The sequence below is a fragment of the Lathyrus oleraceus genome, chromosome 2 (assembly GCF_024323335.1).
Source record: "Lathyrus oleraceus cultivar Zhongwan6 chromosome 2, CAAS_Psat_ZW6_1.0, whole genome shotgun sequence".
Taxonomy (NCBI): domain Eukaryota; kingdom Viridiplantae; phylum Streptophyta; class Magnoliopsida; order Fabales; family Fabaceae; genus Lathyrus; species Lathyrus oleraceus.
This window is the reverse complement of record NC_066580.1, coordinates 274,050,224-274,066,534: the sequence shown is the minus strand read 5'-3', so window position 1 is coordinate 274,066,534 and position 16,311 is coordinate 274,050,224. Positions and strand designations below refer to the sequence as shown.

The 16,311-nt window shown below is 32.2% G+C and overlaps 2 protein-coding genes across 2 annotated transcripts; both read left to right on the top strand.

Moving 5' to 3' along the window:
• The first annotated feature begins 620 nt into the window (after positions 1-620).
• LOC127119130 (uncharacterized) lies at positions 621-5,816 on the top strand. Its single transcript, XM_051049320.1, has 7 exons — positions 621-815; positions 1,772-1,853; positions 1,956-2,105; positions 4,103-4,176; positions 4,388-4,506; positions 5,109-5,192; positions 5,522-5,816. Exons 2-7 carry the CDS (start codon positions 1,847-1,849, stop codon positions 5,568-5,570), a joined length of 483 nt encoding a protein of 160 aa, XP_050905277.1. The 5' UTR covers positions 621-815; positions 1,772-1,846; the 3' UTR covers positions 5,571-5,816.
• Positions 5,817-6,573: 757 nt separating this feature from the next.
• On the top strand, positions 6,574-8,327 carry LOC127121346 (protein MAIN-LIKE 1-like). The gene is made up of 3 exons (XM_051051865.1): positions 6,574-6,746; positions 6,832-7,506; positions 7,603-8,327. Exons 2-3 carry the CDS (start codon positions 6,916-6,918, stop codon positions 8,263-8,265), a joined length of 1,254 nt encoding a protein of 417 aa, XP_050907822.1. The 5' UTR covers positions 6,574-6,746; positions 6,832-6,915; the 3' UTR covers positions 8,266-8,327.
• Positions 8,328-16,311: the final 7,984 nt, after the last annotated feature.

Here is a 16,311-nt window from a genome sequence, read left to right as displayed (position 1 = left end):
TAAAAATTTCACTAAAATCTTTGAGATTTTCAAAAAATTTGATTGAATAAATAGATAATTATAATAATATTTGTACAAGTTCATTAACAACTTCCGTCTTGAATTTTTAAATCCCAACAATATTTTTTTTAACAGATTTATACTTTTCATAACTTTCTCGAAACTTCGTCATTTCATATATCGTCTCTATGTTTAACAAAATATTTTCATTACTATGTTTTATTATTTTAATAACTACAAAATATTATTATTAAAGTAATTAAAATGATCAATTTTTTTTCATTTAATTTATTTTATATAAATATTAAATATTAAAAAAAATTAGATTATTTTATTAATCTTTTTCCTTTATTATTAACATTTTTATATTAATTGTTCCACAGTTAGTTTTAAAATTAATTCCCTTATCTAAGTATCTAATTATACGTTATCTTTATCAAATAAAATAACATTTTCTACTAAATTTTTTGTTTTGTTTAAATTGTACTAATATTGCGAGACTCAAGCGGACGCACGGTCTCTTACTGGTTGTTTTCATACAAGACCAAAGTAAGTAATTGACCACGTGGTGCTTGTAAAGGCGTATGATGAATCGAAAGGACCAGAACGAAAGAATGTTACCGTGCCTTTACCACGCGGAAGTCAGACAATCCATCTCCAAGCAGTAGCTCTTCCAATCCCTAAATTTCTGAATATTAGTTCATTGATTTCATATGGCTGCTCGTACCTTGGATTTTTAGTATCTTACACTTCACAGTTTTCTTTCAACCAAGCGACGCCCATTCAGCCGTCGTCGTCTCACTCTCATCTCGACTGTAAGTATTCTCAATCACAAACACCTAGTCATTCATTTACTTACCATTTCCTTAATTAGCTTTCCTACCATACATTTATGAATTCATAATTAGGGCATTCAATTTACTACACTTTTGTGGTCGAATACTTCAAAAATATATAATTCACTTTTATGGTTGGAGGCTTCAAATGGAGTTTGGAAGTTTGCAACTGCTGTTAATTTGTTTGCTAATGGCGTCATCAGACCTAAAGTTGTATTAATGCAATGGTTGCGGGAATCCTGTGAATAAATAAATAAGTTTGAACGGCAATTTAGTAAATAATTAGATTTTGGAGTTTAATACAATATTCCCACTCGAATTGCAAGGATATATGTGGGTTTGTAGTGTATGATACATTGTTTCTTTTGATATTTTATAATAATTTGTATCATAAACCTTTGCCCGGTTAGAAAATTATCCAAATACCTTCAACTTGTTGTTGGCACCTGGTAGTTCATGAACTGTTTTGATTGGTTATCAGCACGCCAGTTCATGAACTGCTTCACCTAGATAAATAACTGTTTTGATTAAGCTCTCTTGACACTGAAGGTTCGATTCAGCATTGTTAAATGGAGGCCATGTCGGAATGGCTTCGCTGTTTTTTTACTACAGCCATAGGAAATATGTGATTGGTTGTCCGTCATGGTGGTTACGTAGGCCGCAGTGGCATGTTCAGTTGTGGATTTTCAGCCTCCTGCCAAAATCCGTTGACATCCACCATCAACAAACCTGGTTCGGTTCTGTTTTCATTTTGAACTGAACTGTGACTGGGCTGTTGGCTACAATCCAAAATAAATACCACCATTAGGCACAATCATTTTTAGGCCAAACATTATCTTTGTGTTTGCAAAGCTGTATTTATAATAATTTCTTCATTAAGCAGTAACCAAATATCAAAATGGTAATATTGAAACTCCTGCTCGATTTTGTTTCAGTAATTGTCTTCCCTGTGCTTCTATATAAAGAAGAAAAAGAAGCATCTTTGCAGAAAGGATTCCCAGAAAGCAACCATGGATGGTATGTGATCTCTCATACAAATTATTTACTTCATTTTGGTGTGAAGCTGTTTTTGTCTCAGGTCGTAAAATTTGTTACTATGCTTATATGCGTGGGTTTCAGTTGATTCACAGCCAACTATGGAGGAAACTATTTTGGTTGGTGATGATCTAATGATGGGTCCTCCATCACCAATAGTACCGCCGGAAATAGCTTCGCATGTGCTCCAAGGTGTTGATCTATGTGATGGAATTCTGAGGAATCTATTTTTGTGTAAGTCATTGTTATCCTCTCTTTTTTTTAACCAGGCGTAACTGTGCCTGTGGCAGTTATTTTTTGTTTCCTTTGGTTACATAAAATTAGAACCTTTTGAATAATGTGAATCTTTACTCCTCACCAAATTGGTATAGATCACATATACTAGTTACTTTTGTCACAAAAATCAGTTTTCCTGCTGGGTTTTTGACAATTTAGAGAAGTGATAACACAGAAACCCCAATAATTAATATGCATAAAAATTAGAAAATTAAAAACAAAAATGTGTTGGAGAAGAAATGATAATACAAGAAAACTAGCATGCATACAAAAGAAAATATTATTTAGTTATAAGCTTATTTTAATTGTTTTTATCATGCAAAAAGTATATTTTATATTATTTTTAATAATTGATATTTGATGCTATTTCTTCCCATTTACAATTCAAAAAAAAATCATTCCTTTATACTTGGATTTGATGACGATAAAAATGCTTTTGGAGATATTCATAAAAGAGTTGAGTCTGTTATGGTCACAATGAATCAGATTTAAGATGAAATCAACTCTCATGTCTGCTCTAATGAGCTTTTTGTTAGAGAATGGAATGACCAATTACAACTGCAGTAGGCTCTTTCTTTCAAAGAGAGATACTGGAGAGAAAAATGTAGAATTTGCTCTGGGAGACAGAAATACTACATCTTTCATTAAGTCTCTCAGATTAGAAATGTAAGTTATGTAACTAAGAAGATCTCACTTTTGAAAAACAATGATCTTGTTCTTTATTCATCAGAAGACACTGAGATTCATGTGTTGCACTCATTTAATAATTAGTAGCTTGTTTCCTTCTGAAAATAGCTGCCAGTAAAATGACCCTTGTCCCTTTACATTTATGTCTCTTCGAGAAAGTGTTAAGCAAGAGGTATTTCAAAGTTAATTGAGGATGTTTATCTCTCTCTGATGGTAGGTAGCAGAGGGTTTGTTCTGCCCAGCCGTAGTCAGATGACATCTTTATCTTTTGTAGACTAATAAGAGGGGTCTCTTTTTAAGCATTATGAGCTTGCATTTGATCAGATTACTAGCCTTGGTAACACTAGGACAGTTAATCTTCTGCCTATTGTTGATAGAATAAAGACTAAGTTGTTAGAAGTGATATCTAAATCAATTTAATATGCTGAATTGACTAGATCTGTATTAAAGGAATACTCTAGAAACAATGTCAGAGAGCAAAGATTACAAATACTGCAATGGCTATTCTTCCTACTGCAATTGACTGGGATTTGAAAGCCTTTCCTCTCCCTAACCAATTGCTAACATCAGCTCAGTTCTTGGAGTGTTCCATGCTATCCATCAAAGTGTGCTTCTTTATAGCTTCCATCTTTATGCTTGGTCTGTCACTCTTCTCAAAAACAGGGATAAATGGGTCAGACATTTTGTTTGGGGTGAGACATGACAACACTAAAGATTGTAACTGTTGCTTGACATGTTGCTAAAGCTTTGCTGGGAGTTTCTTTGCCTGGCCAATGAGTGGTCCTGCCTCCTCAGATATATAGTTTTTCGCAATGGCACCCCTGGTGTTCATACGATTTTGTATGATTGAAGATGTGGAATTAAATACGGGTGAAAACTGAAAAAATGAGTAACCACATTTTGGCCTTTATAACTTACATCTATCGAGTCTGAACAGAGTGGAGAGGTTATGGTATTAAACTTAGGCAAGATTTAACCCACTAATAAATATGGAAAATGACATTACATAATTTTTGTTCGCTCAAAATGCTCACATTAGATATCTGTTGATATTTGTAAATATATAGTGTTGAGAATATTTGTATATAGAATAGTCCCACATCGATTATATCATGTAATTAGTTGTAATCTCTCTCTATGTAATAAAGTCTCCGTAGTGCTTTTAAAACACGGTTTAACCTAAATGTCTCTTAGTCTCTCCTAATTCAGTAATATCTATTATAACATTCTCATATTCAAATCTTATAATCTTTATTCATATCTTTTAGGCTTGCAAATCAATGACATTGAACCATTCTGTCAAGACGAGATTGCTCTATATAAACAATGTGCTGAAAGAAGGGTGAGATCATTGTATCAAATACTTATATTCTCTTCCTCTTAACTCTATTTCTTTAACTACTTCAACTGATATTTACCTTTTATATGCAATTTGAACATCTTGCATTACTCACTGTAATATTTGAGATAGAGACATGATAACAACTATTCAGTTTTATCATATCTACAATCATCATGTTTATTTCATTTTTACTTTAGAAAAAAAATTGCAGGATAAGGAGATAAGAAATCGGCTTCAAGATAGTGAATTCAAATTGGGTTCATCATTGCCTTTAGATGCAGCGAAGGAGAGGACTACTCAGCTTGAGGGAGAAGTTACATCATTGGAGAGGTATCTTCGATTAATTGTTGCAGTCCATGTTTGGCAAATAGAAAATCTTTGAATCTGTAATTTTTTCTAAGATACCAAACCATGAAATTTCTGGAGCGCAGCTTCTACTAACATGATTAAAATTTTTTAATTATCATATTTCTGCTTTTGTTTTTAAGAACTCCAGCAACATATTGTTCTACAGAAAGTATAATTGAACTTGTCTCCGTACAAGAGTTCAATTGCCACCCCTGAAGCTAGGGAAGATTTCGTTATTCTGATTTTGTAACATTTGGAGATGAATATTTAAAACAAAAAAAAGTCAATCGAAATGCCTTACTTTCCTTAGCACTGTATATTATCTCTCTTCAAAAGAAATACGTTCATAATTGCAGTTGGATTGCCTTACTGTCTTCCATATTTCTCTAGGCTGACATTATCTCTCTGTCACTTTGGGTTTTACACTAATTATTTGATGCCGGCTATATGATGTTGAAATATTTGATATCTGGTTATCATAACAATTTTCTGTTGAAATTTTCAATGTATCTGGTTATCATAACAATTTTCTGTTGAAATTTTCAATGTATCTGGCTTTCACACAAATTCATTTGAATGCATAGGCGCTCGATTCTTGCTAGTGGAGTTGAGGGCATTGAAGGTTTCCGCCAAAGATGGAGCTTGCATGGCCGCCTTACGGATTCTAAGTAATGTTTATCATCTATAATTGTGTTTTTGTAAATATTAAAATTTTATTCAAACAGTAAGAGTATAAATAGAAGAATTAAAAGAGAAGCTATAACTTACTAGTTCAATAATACTTCAAGCATTGCAATTAAGTTGCATACCCTTAGTACCTATTGCAAATTATTGTTATCAACCATGCTTGTTGGAATATTGAATAGTTTGCATATGGCTTGACAATATCCTTAGTTACGTGTGGTAATTAGTATTAGTATGATTACTCTTTCCATGGTAGTGTTAATGTCTTTTCAACATTTAAAATATGATGTTTATATCATGTGGTTGATTACAGAAAAAGGTTGGAATTCTTAAAGCGGGGCATAGAGGGAAGAAAAGCATGAATCCATATAAAAATTTGGTACTTGAGGAGAAGGTTATACCTGCATCAGGAGCCGAACAATATTTATCTTCCACTCCATATTAAAATTACAGATGTTCTTTTGCTTTTTAACAGTCATTTTTATGATATACTAGTATCTGTAATATCTAATATGTATTAGAGTTTTTGACCAAAGCCATCTTGTGTTCAAAGGTGTAAGTGAACTATTTATTTTAAATGTAAATTAAATAATATCATTCATGAATAAGTCAAAAAAAATTTTTTGTTGTTTCAAAGAACTAGCTGCCAAACCAATACATATCAAATATCATTGAAATCTTTTAGCATATAGGTATATACTTGTAGGGATGGAGAAATCAATAATAATATAGATTTAATTTAGATACACTATTAGTGTAAGAGTTTTTATAGTGTCACTCTAGTGTAACGAGTTTTTATTATTGTCAATTTGTCATTCAATCACACTTCTGATTTTTATCAATTATTATTTTTAAACTTGTTCTTAGAGCACTATGGATGACAAAAAAGATTGTTGAAGTAGATTAAATAAGTCAATATAATCAATTTAAGAAAATTTTACCCTATACCCCTACAATTGTACCCATACCCCTACATTTAAATTTTTTTTGACCAAAATACCCTCATATAAATAGGGTATATTTTCCGTTTCAAATTTTTTTTACCATTTTCGTTGAAGACTTCCGGAGAAGAAAATTTTTTGGCGTTTTTGCATTGTATACCGGAACACTTAAGAGTAAGTCTTCCGGTTTGAAAAGTGTATACCGGAACACTTCTCTAAAGTGTTCCGGTTTGTTGTTTTTATGGACACTGAACCGGAAGTCTTCTAGAAAGTCTTCCGGTTTGTATACTTGTATACCGGAACACTTTCTTCAAGACTTCCGGTTTGGATGATGTATACCGGAACTCTTCTTTGAAGTGTTCCGGTACGTTTTTTTTTTTTTTTTTTTTTTTAATTTTAATTATTTTTTTTAACATTATTTTTGCAGTGGTTCGAAGAAGAGGTGCAGATGGCCGGATTCCAGTCCGCACGTTAGATCGGGGTGCATCTTCATCTGCAGCTGCAGCTGAGCCGACTGGATATCCAGGAGGGCCGTACGATACATCTCTTTTGGTGAAGTACGAGCATCATGTTGCTCGACATATATGGTTCGGTGAGGTAAGTAAACAGGCTATATTTGAAAATGAATAATAGTTGAATATTTTATAATTTGTTTTCTAATATGTGTTTTAATTGTTTTTAGGAAAGAGGACCAAAGAAAGAGTTGAAGGTTGCCGGACATGGACTGAAGTTGAATTCTAGGGTTCCATTGGCTCTTCCACCACAGATGGAGAGTTGGGTATCTAGATCCGGTTTAGCTTCACTGCAGAGAACCAGTCTGAACAAGATAGACACAAATCTTGTCTCTGCATTTATGGAAAGATGGCATCTAGAGACATCTTCATTTCACATGTCGTTTGGTGAAATGAGCATTACTTTAGATGATGTCGCATGTCTACTTCACTTGCCCATTAGGGGTATCTTTTGGAGTCCTCAGGATGTGACTGAAGAGCTAGCTGTTGAACTTGCTGTTGACTACCTAGGAGTGTCACAGGGTCAGGCACAGTCACATGTTCGGAGCTGCAGGGGGTCGTATTACAAGTTGGAGTGGTTATATGATATATTCGTACATCATAGGGCTGCTTCCAGCTGGGCATATGCGACTAGAGCATATCTATTGATGTTGGTGGGTTCCACCATATTTGCTGATAAGACCTTTACACTTGTAGAGGCACGATACCTCCTCCTATTTAGGGACTTGGATGGATGTTCAGGATATAGTTGGGGAGCAGCTGCACTAGTTACCCTCTACCGATATCTTGGAGATGCGTCCATGTACAGTTGCAAACAGCTAGGTGGATATCCTACTCTCCTACAGGTATATAATTTAATTTTGTTAATTAAGTGTTGGATTCATTTTATAAAATATTGTAACTTAATTTGTTTTATTTATTATGTTTTTATTTTGTAACAGTGTTGGATTCACGAGTATTTTCCAACTGTTGGAAAAAGAGGGGAGAATTGGAATCCTGCTGGAAACTATGGTCTTCCCCGAGCGATGAGATGGTCGTATAGACAGGGAGTCCTGAAGGTCGATGATTTACGACCTATTTTGGACGAGCTGACACCTACCGACGTCATCTGGCGACCATTTGAGGATCATAGAGCATGGCGTGTATTTGATGAGATATGTCTTTACAGGGCCTGTTTGAAGTGGGGTGAAACAGTTGTTCCATACTTGCCTGATAGATGTTTACGTCAGTTCGGGTATAGGCAGTATGTTCCATCCCCACCTCTGGATTGTATGATGGCGACGAATATTGATGTTGATTGGATCAGTTACCATCAGAGTGTTGTCGATGTGATCGGTTCATCTTCCGTGGCCACCACTCCATCTGAGGTAGTAGACGGTTATCTGGAGTGGTATTATCGTGTTTCCCATCCACGGTTGGTCCCTCCCCATCGTGACGCTCCTAGAGAGGTACCCGTTCCTGTATATGACGCCGGGCCATCTGATCCTGATTGGGCTCGTGTATCTACATTGATTCGTCGCTATCTGAGACAGGTTAATGCTGAAGAGGAAGATCCACAGTTTTCTGATTTATTTGAAGCTTTGCATATTTCTCGTTCACATTGATTATATGTATTAAGCTTTGAATATAATAGACATAATAATATAGATTTCATGTTTTGATTACATATTTATGTTTTGATTACATAATCATGCTAATACAGGTGTAAGTAATTGCCAATGTTGCATACGTCCTGCAAATCCTAGCATCCAAGTAGTTGCTATATGAGAACGAAATTTCTTCCAATCTAATGTGACCGGTGGCAATGGAAACCCCTCTTTCATGTTAACCTGATAAAGTAAAATAATTAAAAGATTAAGTCATATAACATAAAATATTAACTGGAATAATTAAAATATTTAGACATATAAATACATACCTGAACCCAATGATTCTGGTTAACAAAACCAATGCAATAAATAGAGACATTTGGTGAATGTGAACTTGTCATCGGAAAGAAAGTGATGCACGAATTGCCTAAACAGACAAGTACAACATTATAACGATTCGCTATCAAGTAACCCATATCTGGTAGACTCATCCATTTTTCAGGTGGCTGTGAACCAAACGATTATATCATCAAAGATTCTCTCACAGCTGACAACCGATTAGAAAATAACTTGTCATACAAAGTTGACCTATCCTTGTCTATTAATTCCAACCCCAACTCTCTGCGAACCATTGACCAACCATCCTCACCATATCCATGCAATGATGCAATGACTCTAAATCCACAATTACCATCTGATTCAACATTAACTACATCTTCAATGTATGACCTAATATGATTAGGAAATTGAACAATGAATTGTGGTTGCTTCTTTGATAATTTGATCTTCTTCGAAGTCTGTGATGGTTGAGATTGCCTTTGTGAAGATTGAGATGCCTTATCAACATACTCATGATACGAAGGGTCCCTATAAACATCATAATCTGCTGGTTTTTTCCCTTTCTTCTTCACTCCTCCTTTGGTTTTTATTTTCTCAGGTGGTGGACACAATGTTGTCATTGTTGGGTATGCTAGTTCACATACCCTACTCCTTAATGCCCTTTTCCCAACAACATCTAATGACCTAAATCGTCTCCACAACTCATCCATTGCAGCCGTCATATCCACCTCTGATCCATCATCTTCACCTATCTCTAACTCAACTTCCATAGTTAGTTTCCTCCAATGAACATGAACAACATCAATGGGTATCGGTATACCACCTACTCTGTATCTTCCTAACTCACAAGCACAAGGTAACCCATAAGATGTTCTAAGAGTACAACCACATATTTGCCTGTTAGTTCCAACATAATCAACTCTCAATAACTCTTCAGCAATACGTCTCAAAGCAGCTCGAGATACGGAACCACGCAAATAACCATAAAAGGGACTTACGTGCGCGTTCTCAACTTCGTAAAAACTCTTTTGAAATGAAGCTCTAATGTTTCCCAGTTGTAACCTCAAGTTGTTATTCATGGCTTCCCAACATTTGACCATGTTACCTATACTGTTTCCTAACATCTGCTTTAACTTCCAATGAGCAGATTCAACCCTAAAAATATCAGATATAAAAAATACCATTAGATATTGAAAATATCAAGTATTAAAAATATCAGATATTGAAAATAACACATAAAAAAACATAAAAATAATATCAGATATAAAATTATAAGACGTACCGATTAGTCGTTGTGTTACCCAAATGTAGGACTCGATTAATCCATGCTCCAACAAATCTATGCCTATGTGGAGTCAACCATGTGTCTTTCACATAATTAATAAATCCACTATAATCAACACATGCTTGCTCAAGTTGATGCAACCGCTGACCATACTCAACCTCATCACTAGCCCAGACAACTTCCATCCATAATGTGTCTATCGTCTTTTGCAGGTCATTCACCACATGTTGTTTGCATTTGGCACCAACGTTTTTGTTAATGTGAAATCTACATAGCAAATTAATCGAGTTGGGAAACACAACTTCAATTGCTTTCATCAAAGCAAGATCTCTATCTGTCAAAATCACTTGTGGACACATGTCTTTCTTCACAAACAACTCTTTTAATTTCTCCAATACCCAGCAAAAATTCTCTGTTTGCTCAGACTCCATATATGCAAATCCAACAGCAAAAGTCAACTCAGTCGATGTCATGCCAACAATTTCAAACAAAGGTTGTCTATATTTGTTTGTCTTGTAGGTGCTATCCATAACTAACACAATCGGAAATATATTCAACAACTTCACTGAATCAGGATGTGCCCAAAATATCTCTCTCACCACTTCCGAGTCATCCTTTTTTCTACTCCAATACACATATCCTGCATCCTCAATAAGCTTAAACAGATGTTGTATCTCACTCCTTGGACCTTTTATCTCTTTTTCTATCACACTCTTATGCTTGTATACTTGCGTAATACGAGTGACATTCTCAGGAAACTTGTCTTGCAAGGAAAGCAAAATGTTTCTAGGTGCTACATGTCTCTTTGCCAAATCAGCGACATGTTGCTTCTCATCTGTGGTCAACCTACCAATAAACGAATGACCTTCTAATCTATCAGGTAAACCATGATTATGTAACCCACATTTTACATCAATCTTCCAACCAGATCCATCTTTCGCCGGAGTCGACCTGATTTTAAATGGACATCCACATTTCTTGGACGCACTTTGGGTACCACTATCACTAATCTTGTGTTTCCCACCTTTATCACAGCCAAATATTATTTTGTTACTTCTCCCTCTCTTCCCCGTTTCAGTATCTGAACGACTGATAATAACAGTTACTTTATTGTCGATTCCAACCTCTTTAATCCATCTGATAACCTCTTCTCGTGTACCAAATCTTTCCGTCGTCATAAACGCATCAGTAGTATCTACACATATTTTGGAAAAAATTTCCATTTCTGTAAAAAAAAAAACAAAAAAATTTAAAAAAATAAAAAAGTAAATAAATAAACGTACCGGAAGACTTAAAGAAAGACTTCCGGTACACAAAAAAAGCAAACCGGAACACTTCTCCAAAGAGTTCCGGTATGCAAATTTTTTTTGAAATTTTTTTTATGTGAACCGGAACTCTTTCCTTAAGTGTTCCGGTTTGCTTTTTTTGTGTTCCGGAAGTCTTTCCAAAAGTCTTCCGGTTTGGAAAAATACATACCGGAAGTCTTTTTGCAGGAGTTCCGGTGCGAGGGGTGTGAAAGTGTAATTTTTGCAATTTTCAACTGAATGGTAAAAATGAAATGGTAAATTGGTTAAAACCAATTAAGGGTAAAATGAGAATTTTTAAATTTTTGTAGGGGTATGGGATTAATTGTAGGGGTACAAGGTAAAATTTTCTCAATTTAATAGTGGTTACATTTTCAATTATTTTCGATCAGTAAAAAATGTATGAGTTATTTAATAGTTGGATATTTTGTTGTCATTAAAGTAAAATATGTATGAGTTGCACTTTTATTCTAACTGAATATAAAAACTAAAATCTAATAATATATGAACTTTTAATAATCATGCGATACAAATTAATAGTATAATTAAAAATATAAACTATTCAATATTATATTAAATAAATTATTATTATAATATTTTATTAATAAGAGAATTATTTTATAAATACTACAAAATTTAAACTATGTATTCACTCTCTTATTTTTATCATAAGTTTATGTCAAATATTTAAAAAGTAGTTGTTAAATTTTTAATTTTTAATAATTAGATCAATAACTTTATTTTTCGTATTTCATGTATTTTTCACATTAGCAGAAAACAATTTTTTAAAAACTTTTAATTACTTTTAATTCACGACAACAATCAAATTTTAATTTTTTTTACAAATAAAACAATTATTTTAGAGTTAAGGATGATAATAGACAGAGTTTGGGTAGGGTACTATAGTACCCGCAGTTGGAAAAAATCCCCGTCTCCGAACCCATACCCATTTGGATACCACGTCCGTGTTCGTAGTCTATAGGTATGTAAGGGCTCGTATCCGTTATCTGTTACCCGCATTTCTAATCAAAATAAATATGTCAAGTATAAAATATCATATTATTTTAAGTTCTTAACAACATTAAAAAGTTTTTAAAAAAATTTACCGTTGAATTATGAAATAAATGATCACTTATATTAAACATAAACATGTAGTAATTTAAAATTGATATATTTTTAAAAATTGACACATATTTATTTTTATATAATAATATAAATTAAAATATATAAATATATATTATTTGGGTTTATGGCGGGTTGGATACAAAGGTGTCCATCTCCACTTATTTAAGTGGATAATTACCCAAGTCCATGCCCGTATCCATGTATGCAGGTTTTTATCCTACTCATTGTGAGTATTTTTGTGGATAACCATTGGGAGATGAGTCAAATTGTCATCCCTATTTAGAGTTAAATATATGATATTTGTTAACGAAATTTGTTTTATCTCAGGTAAAATATATATTTTTTAATTTCTCTTATAATATGAATATTCTCTGTTTTTTATTTTTATTTGTATTTTTTTGCTGACATGAAATGTATGTGTCATTTAATTTTTATTTTTTTTAAATTCATGTCAATTAATAGTAAAATATAATTAAAAAAAAATTCCACAGGTCATTTAAAAAAATATAATTTTTTATTTTTAACTTTTTTTTTATTGCGAGGGTAAAAAATCGCTGAGATTATAAAGGTTAAAATATAATTTTTACTACCTCTTAATAAAAAAATATGTTTTAAAAAAATTAAATAAGAAAATGGCTCGTGGAGTTTTTTTAATTAATTTTAAATATTTGCTGACGTGAATTAAAAATAAATAAATTAAACGACACGTATATACGTCACGCAAATAGTACATAAAGATATCGTAGTGAAAGAATCTTCACATTATAAGTGAGGAATCAACAAAAATTCTTTTATAAAAGATAAATCAAAACTTGCTAACATTGCAAAGAATTTAATTCATTATTTTATAATAGAAAATATAATTTTAAAATATATATTCATTCTCTTATTATAATAAGCTCCCTTTATTTTTTTTCAAATGCATTAGAAAAATAGTATAAATTTCTATTTTTGAATATTTATATCATTAGTTTTATTTCCCGTTTTATATAATTTCAAGGTGAAAAATAGTTTATTGTAATTTATTACCATATTTAGACAAAAGTTTGATTTTTAAATTAATTTAGTAGTCAATTAAACGTTTTTCTCATATTTTCATTATACACGTATTAATGTAATAATATTTAAATTATATAAATTATAATTAATGGACACATTATCTCGTAAAATAAATTTTAACCCATAAGATTATTATTAATTGATTTATTAATAACTTAATTTAGTCGTATTTGTGTCACACTTTTTCCGGTATACATCTCACAATTAGGGATATAAATTGAAATAATGTTTTAACAAATTATTATTTTTAAATTTTTTTTATCTTAACTTAAACACAATTTCAAATTAATTATTTAAAGCCTACATTTAGTATAATCTATTTAGGTTGATTTTTTTATAAAAAGTATTTTGTAATTAGAAAGATATATAATTTGTTGATGATTAAATTGTTATTATGCTTTCTTTTTGTAATTAGAAAGATATATTGGTTTTCTTGTTGTACCATTTGTTTTTATTACTGTGGTTGGTGTAACAATTCTTGTGGAAGTGCACTCACATTATTGATATTGTTTTATTGTTTTGGTATTTTTGTCAATTTGAGTGGATATGATATTGTTTATTTGTTTATTTTTAATTATTTTGTTATTCAATTTTCATGTGTTTGTATTTCATTCGCAATTGAGTTGTATTGTGTTCGCTTCGGCTATTTAGTATTGTACCATTAAGACCCTTCATTATTCAATAAAATTGGAATGTTGATCTATAACAGTGTTCCTTTTTTAAGTCTAGGAAATTGCTTTTTGTCATTTCATCATGTGTGGTTTGAATCACAAGTTAGAACTCTTACATCAAAGTGAAAAGTCATTTGATTCAAATCAAGTGTTATGTGTGACTCGAATCATGGACATTGTGAAAATTGAAATTTGCCTCGAATCATAAAATCAACTTGACTCGAATCACAACCTAGTGTGACTCTAATCATGTTATAAATTTGACTCGAATCATAACTCTCCATGAAGCAAGGATTGAGATTTGCCTAATTTGACTCGAATCATGAGTTGAACTTGACTCGAATCACAAAACTTTGTAACTTGGATTGTGATTTCTTCTTGACTCGAATCATAACTTCACAAATTCAATTTTCCATCTTATATTTAAATAGTTGTTTCTTTGATCCAAAGACAAGAGTGTGAAACTATGTGGATGAATATCATAGAGACAAAATGTCAATTTGTTTTCTCTTCTCTAGTGTATCTATTCCTAGTGCCTTCAATCTTTCTCTTGGTTTATAGAACAACCTCTTAAGTGTTAATCCATGTCAAATTCACTTCTTTTTGTTGCACTTTGTTCTTGTGTAATTTTTTGTTGTATGAGGGAAATTAGAGAGAGTGAGTTGATAAATCTTGTAGTGATTCATGGTTGACCAAGCTCATGATATCCATCAAGAACCAAGACTCATTTATCTAGAAATTAGAGAGAACATTTGTGTGTGTTCATCTTTCACCTACATCTAATTCCTTGACTAACACCCTATGAAGTAGAGTGTGTGTATGAGATTCCTTTGACACTGTTCATCATCTTCATCCTTAGTCATTTTCCATTATTGTGGACCTTCATATCTAAAGATTGAGTGTTTGTGGGAGACTAGTGGTACATTAGGATATCTAATGTTTTTTTTGTGAAGTTTGTTGTTTGTAACAGATCCAGGTATTATTTCTTGAATGTAGTTTGGATCTTATTAGTATCCATTAAAAAGAGGATTTCATTATACTCCATGGAAGACTTTGGTGAGACCTAGTATAGATTATCCATAAGGCGGAGTTGGAAGATGTCAAACTTTGGTGAGATTGTGGAAAGGATGGTCGCAAAAAAAAATTGAAGTTGTCTAATTAATGCTTAGCTAATGGCATTCACTAAGGCAAGAAATCAGTGATATCAGGTGGATTTCCACACACGAATATTTGGACCAGACTATTATAGATAACAAGTTTATTGGATCAAGATCTTTGGGGATCTTGTTTTTGTTAGTAGTTTGAATGTCTGCGTCAACAGACGAAATTATCGTGTGATAGTTCGTTGTAATTAAAATGTTTGTATCAAACTTATCAAAATAGTGAAAGATCGTTATTATTTCCCGATGGTTCTTTAACACCATTGATGAGTGGAGTATGCAAATCGAGGATGAACCCTAAACCACTTATCAAAATAGTGAAAGATCGTTATTATTTTCCGATGGTTCTTTAGCACATTTTCTCTCTTCCCTTACCTCCTTTTAATTTTATAGCATTCATTAATATTGTTATTTCATTAGGATATTATTGCATCATTTGTATGTCATTTAGGATAAACCGTGCTTATAAAGATTTAATGTGTAAACTTACGTCTGCGATTCATCAATCTTATTAGACCATTATAAATCCAATTATGCCTTGAATGAGTATCTAAGTAGTTTTTTTAAATAACTTTGTTTAAAATGGCTTTGGTTGCCTAGTATTTGACTTGCATTAGAAGTATCAAGTTCCTAGCAATATTTTGTAATAATTCAATTGGTATTACTTCCAAGCTCTTTTAGTATCAAATTTTTTGTGTATCACCTTTATCAAAAACTAATAATTAATTTCTTTATTATTTTTTTCAATATAAAATTTTTATTTATGCATTTTTTTATTTGTGCTCTTAGGACGCAAGCATAGAAACACAACTATATTCATATTCTTATAAACAACCAATAAGGTGTTGCTATTTTAAATTAAAATTTTTAATTTATTTAAAATTTAATTTTTTTTGGCTTAAATGCACTTTTCGTCCCCTTAGTTTGAACGTTTTAAATAATTGGCCCCCTATTACAAAATCAGTGATTTTGATCCCTTAATTTTAATGTTCTTTGGATGTTTGTGGTTCTCTCCACTTTTGCATACGTGAAATGATGATTAGGATAAAAAAATATTTTTAAGGATGTGGAATTGATGACATGGATAATTTATGAATTAATATTTTTTATTGATTAAT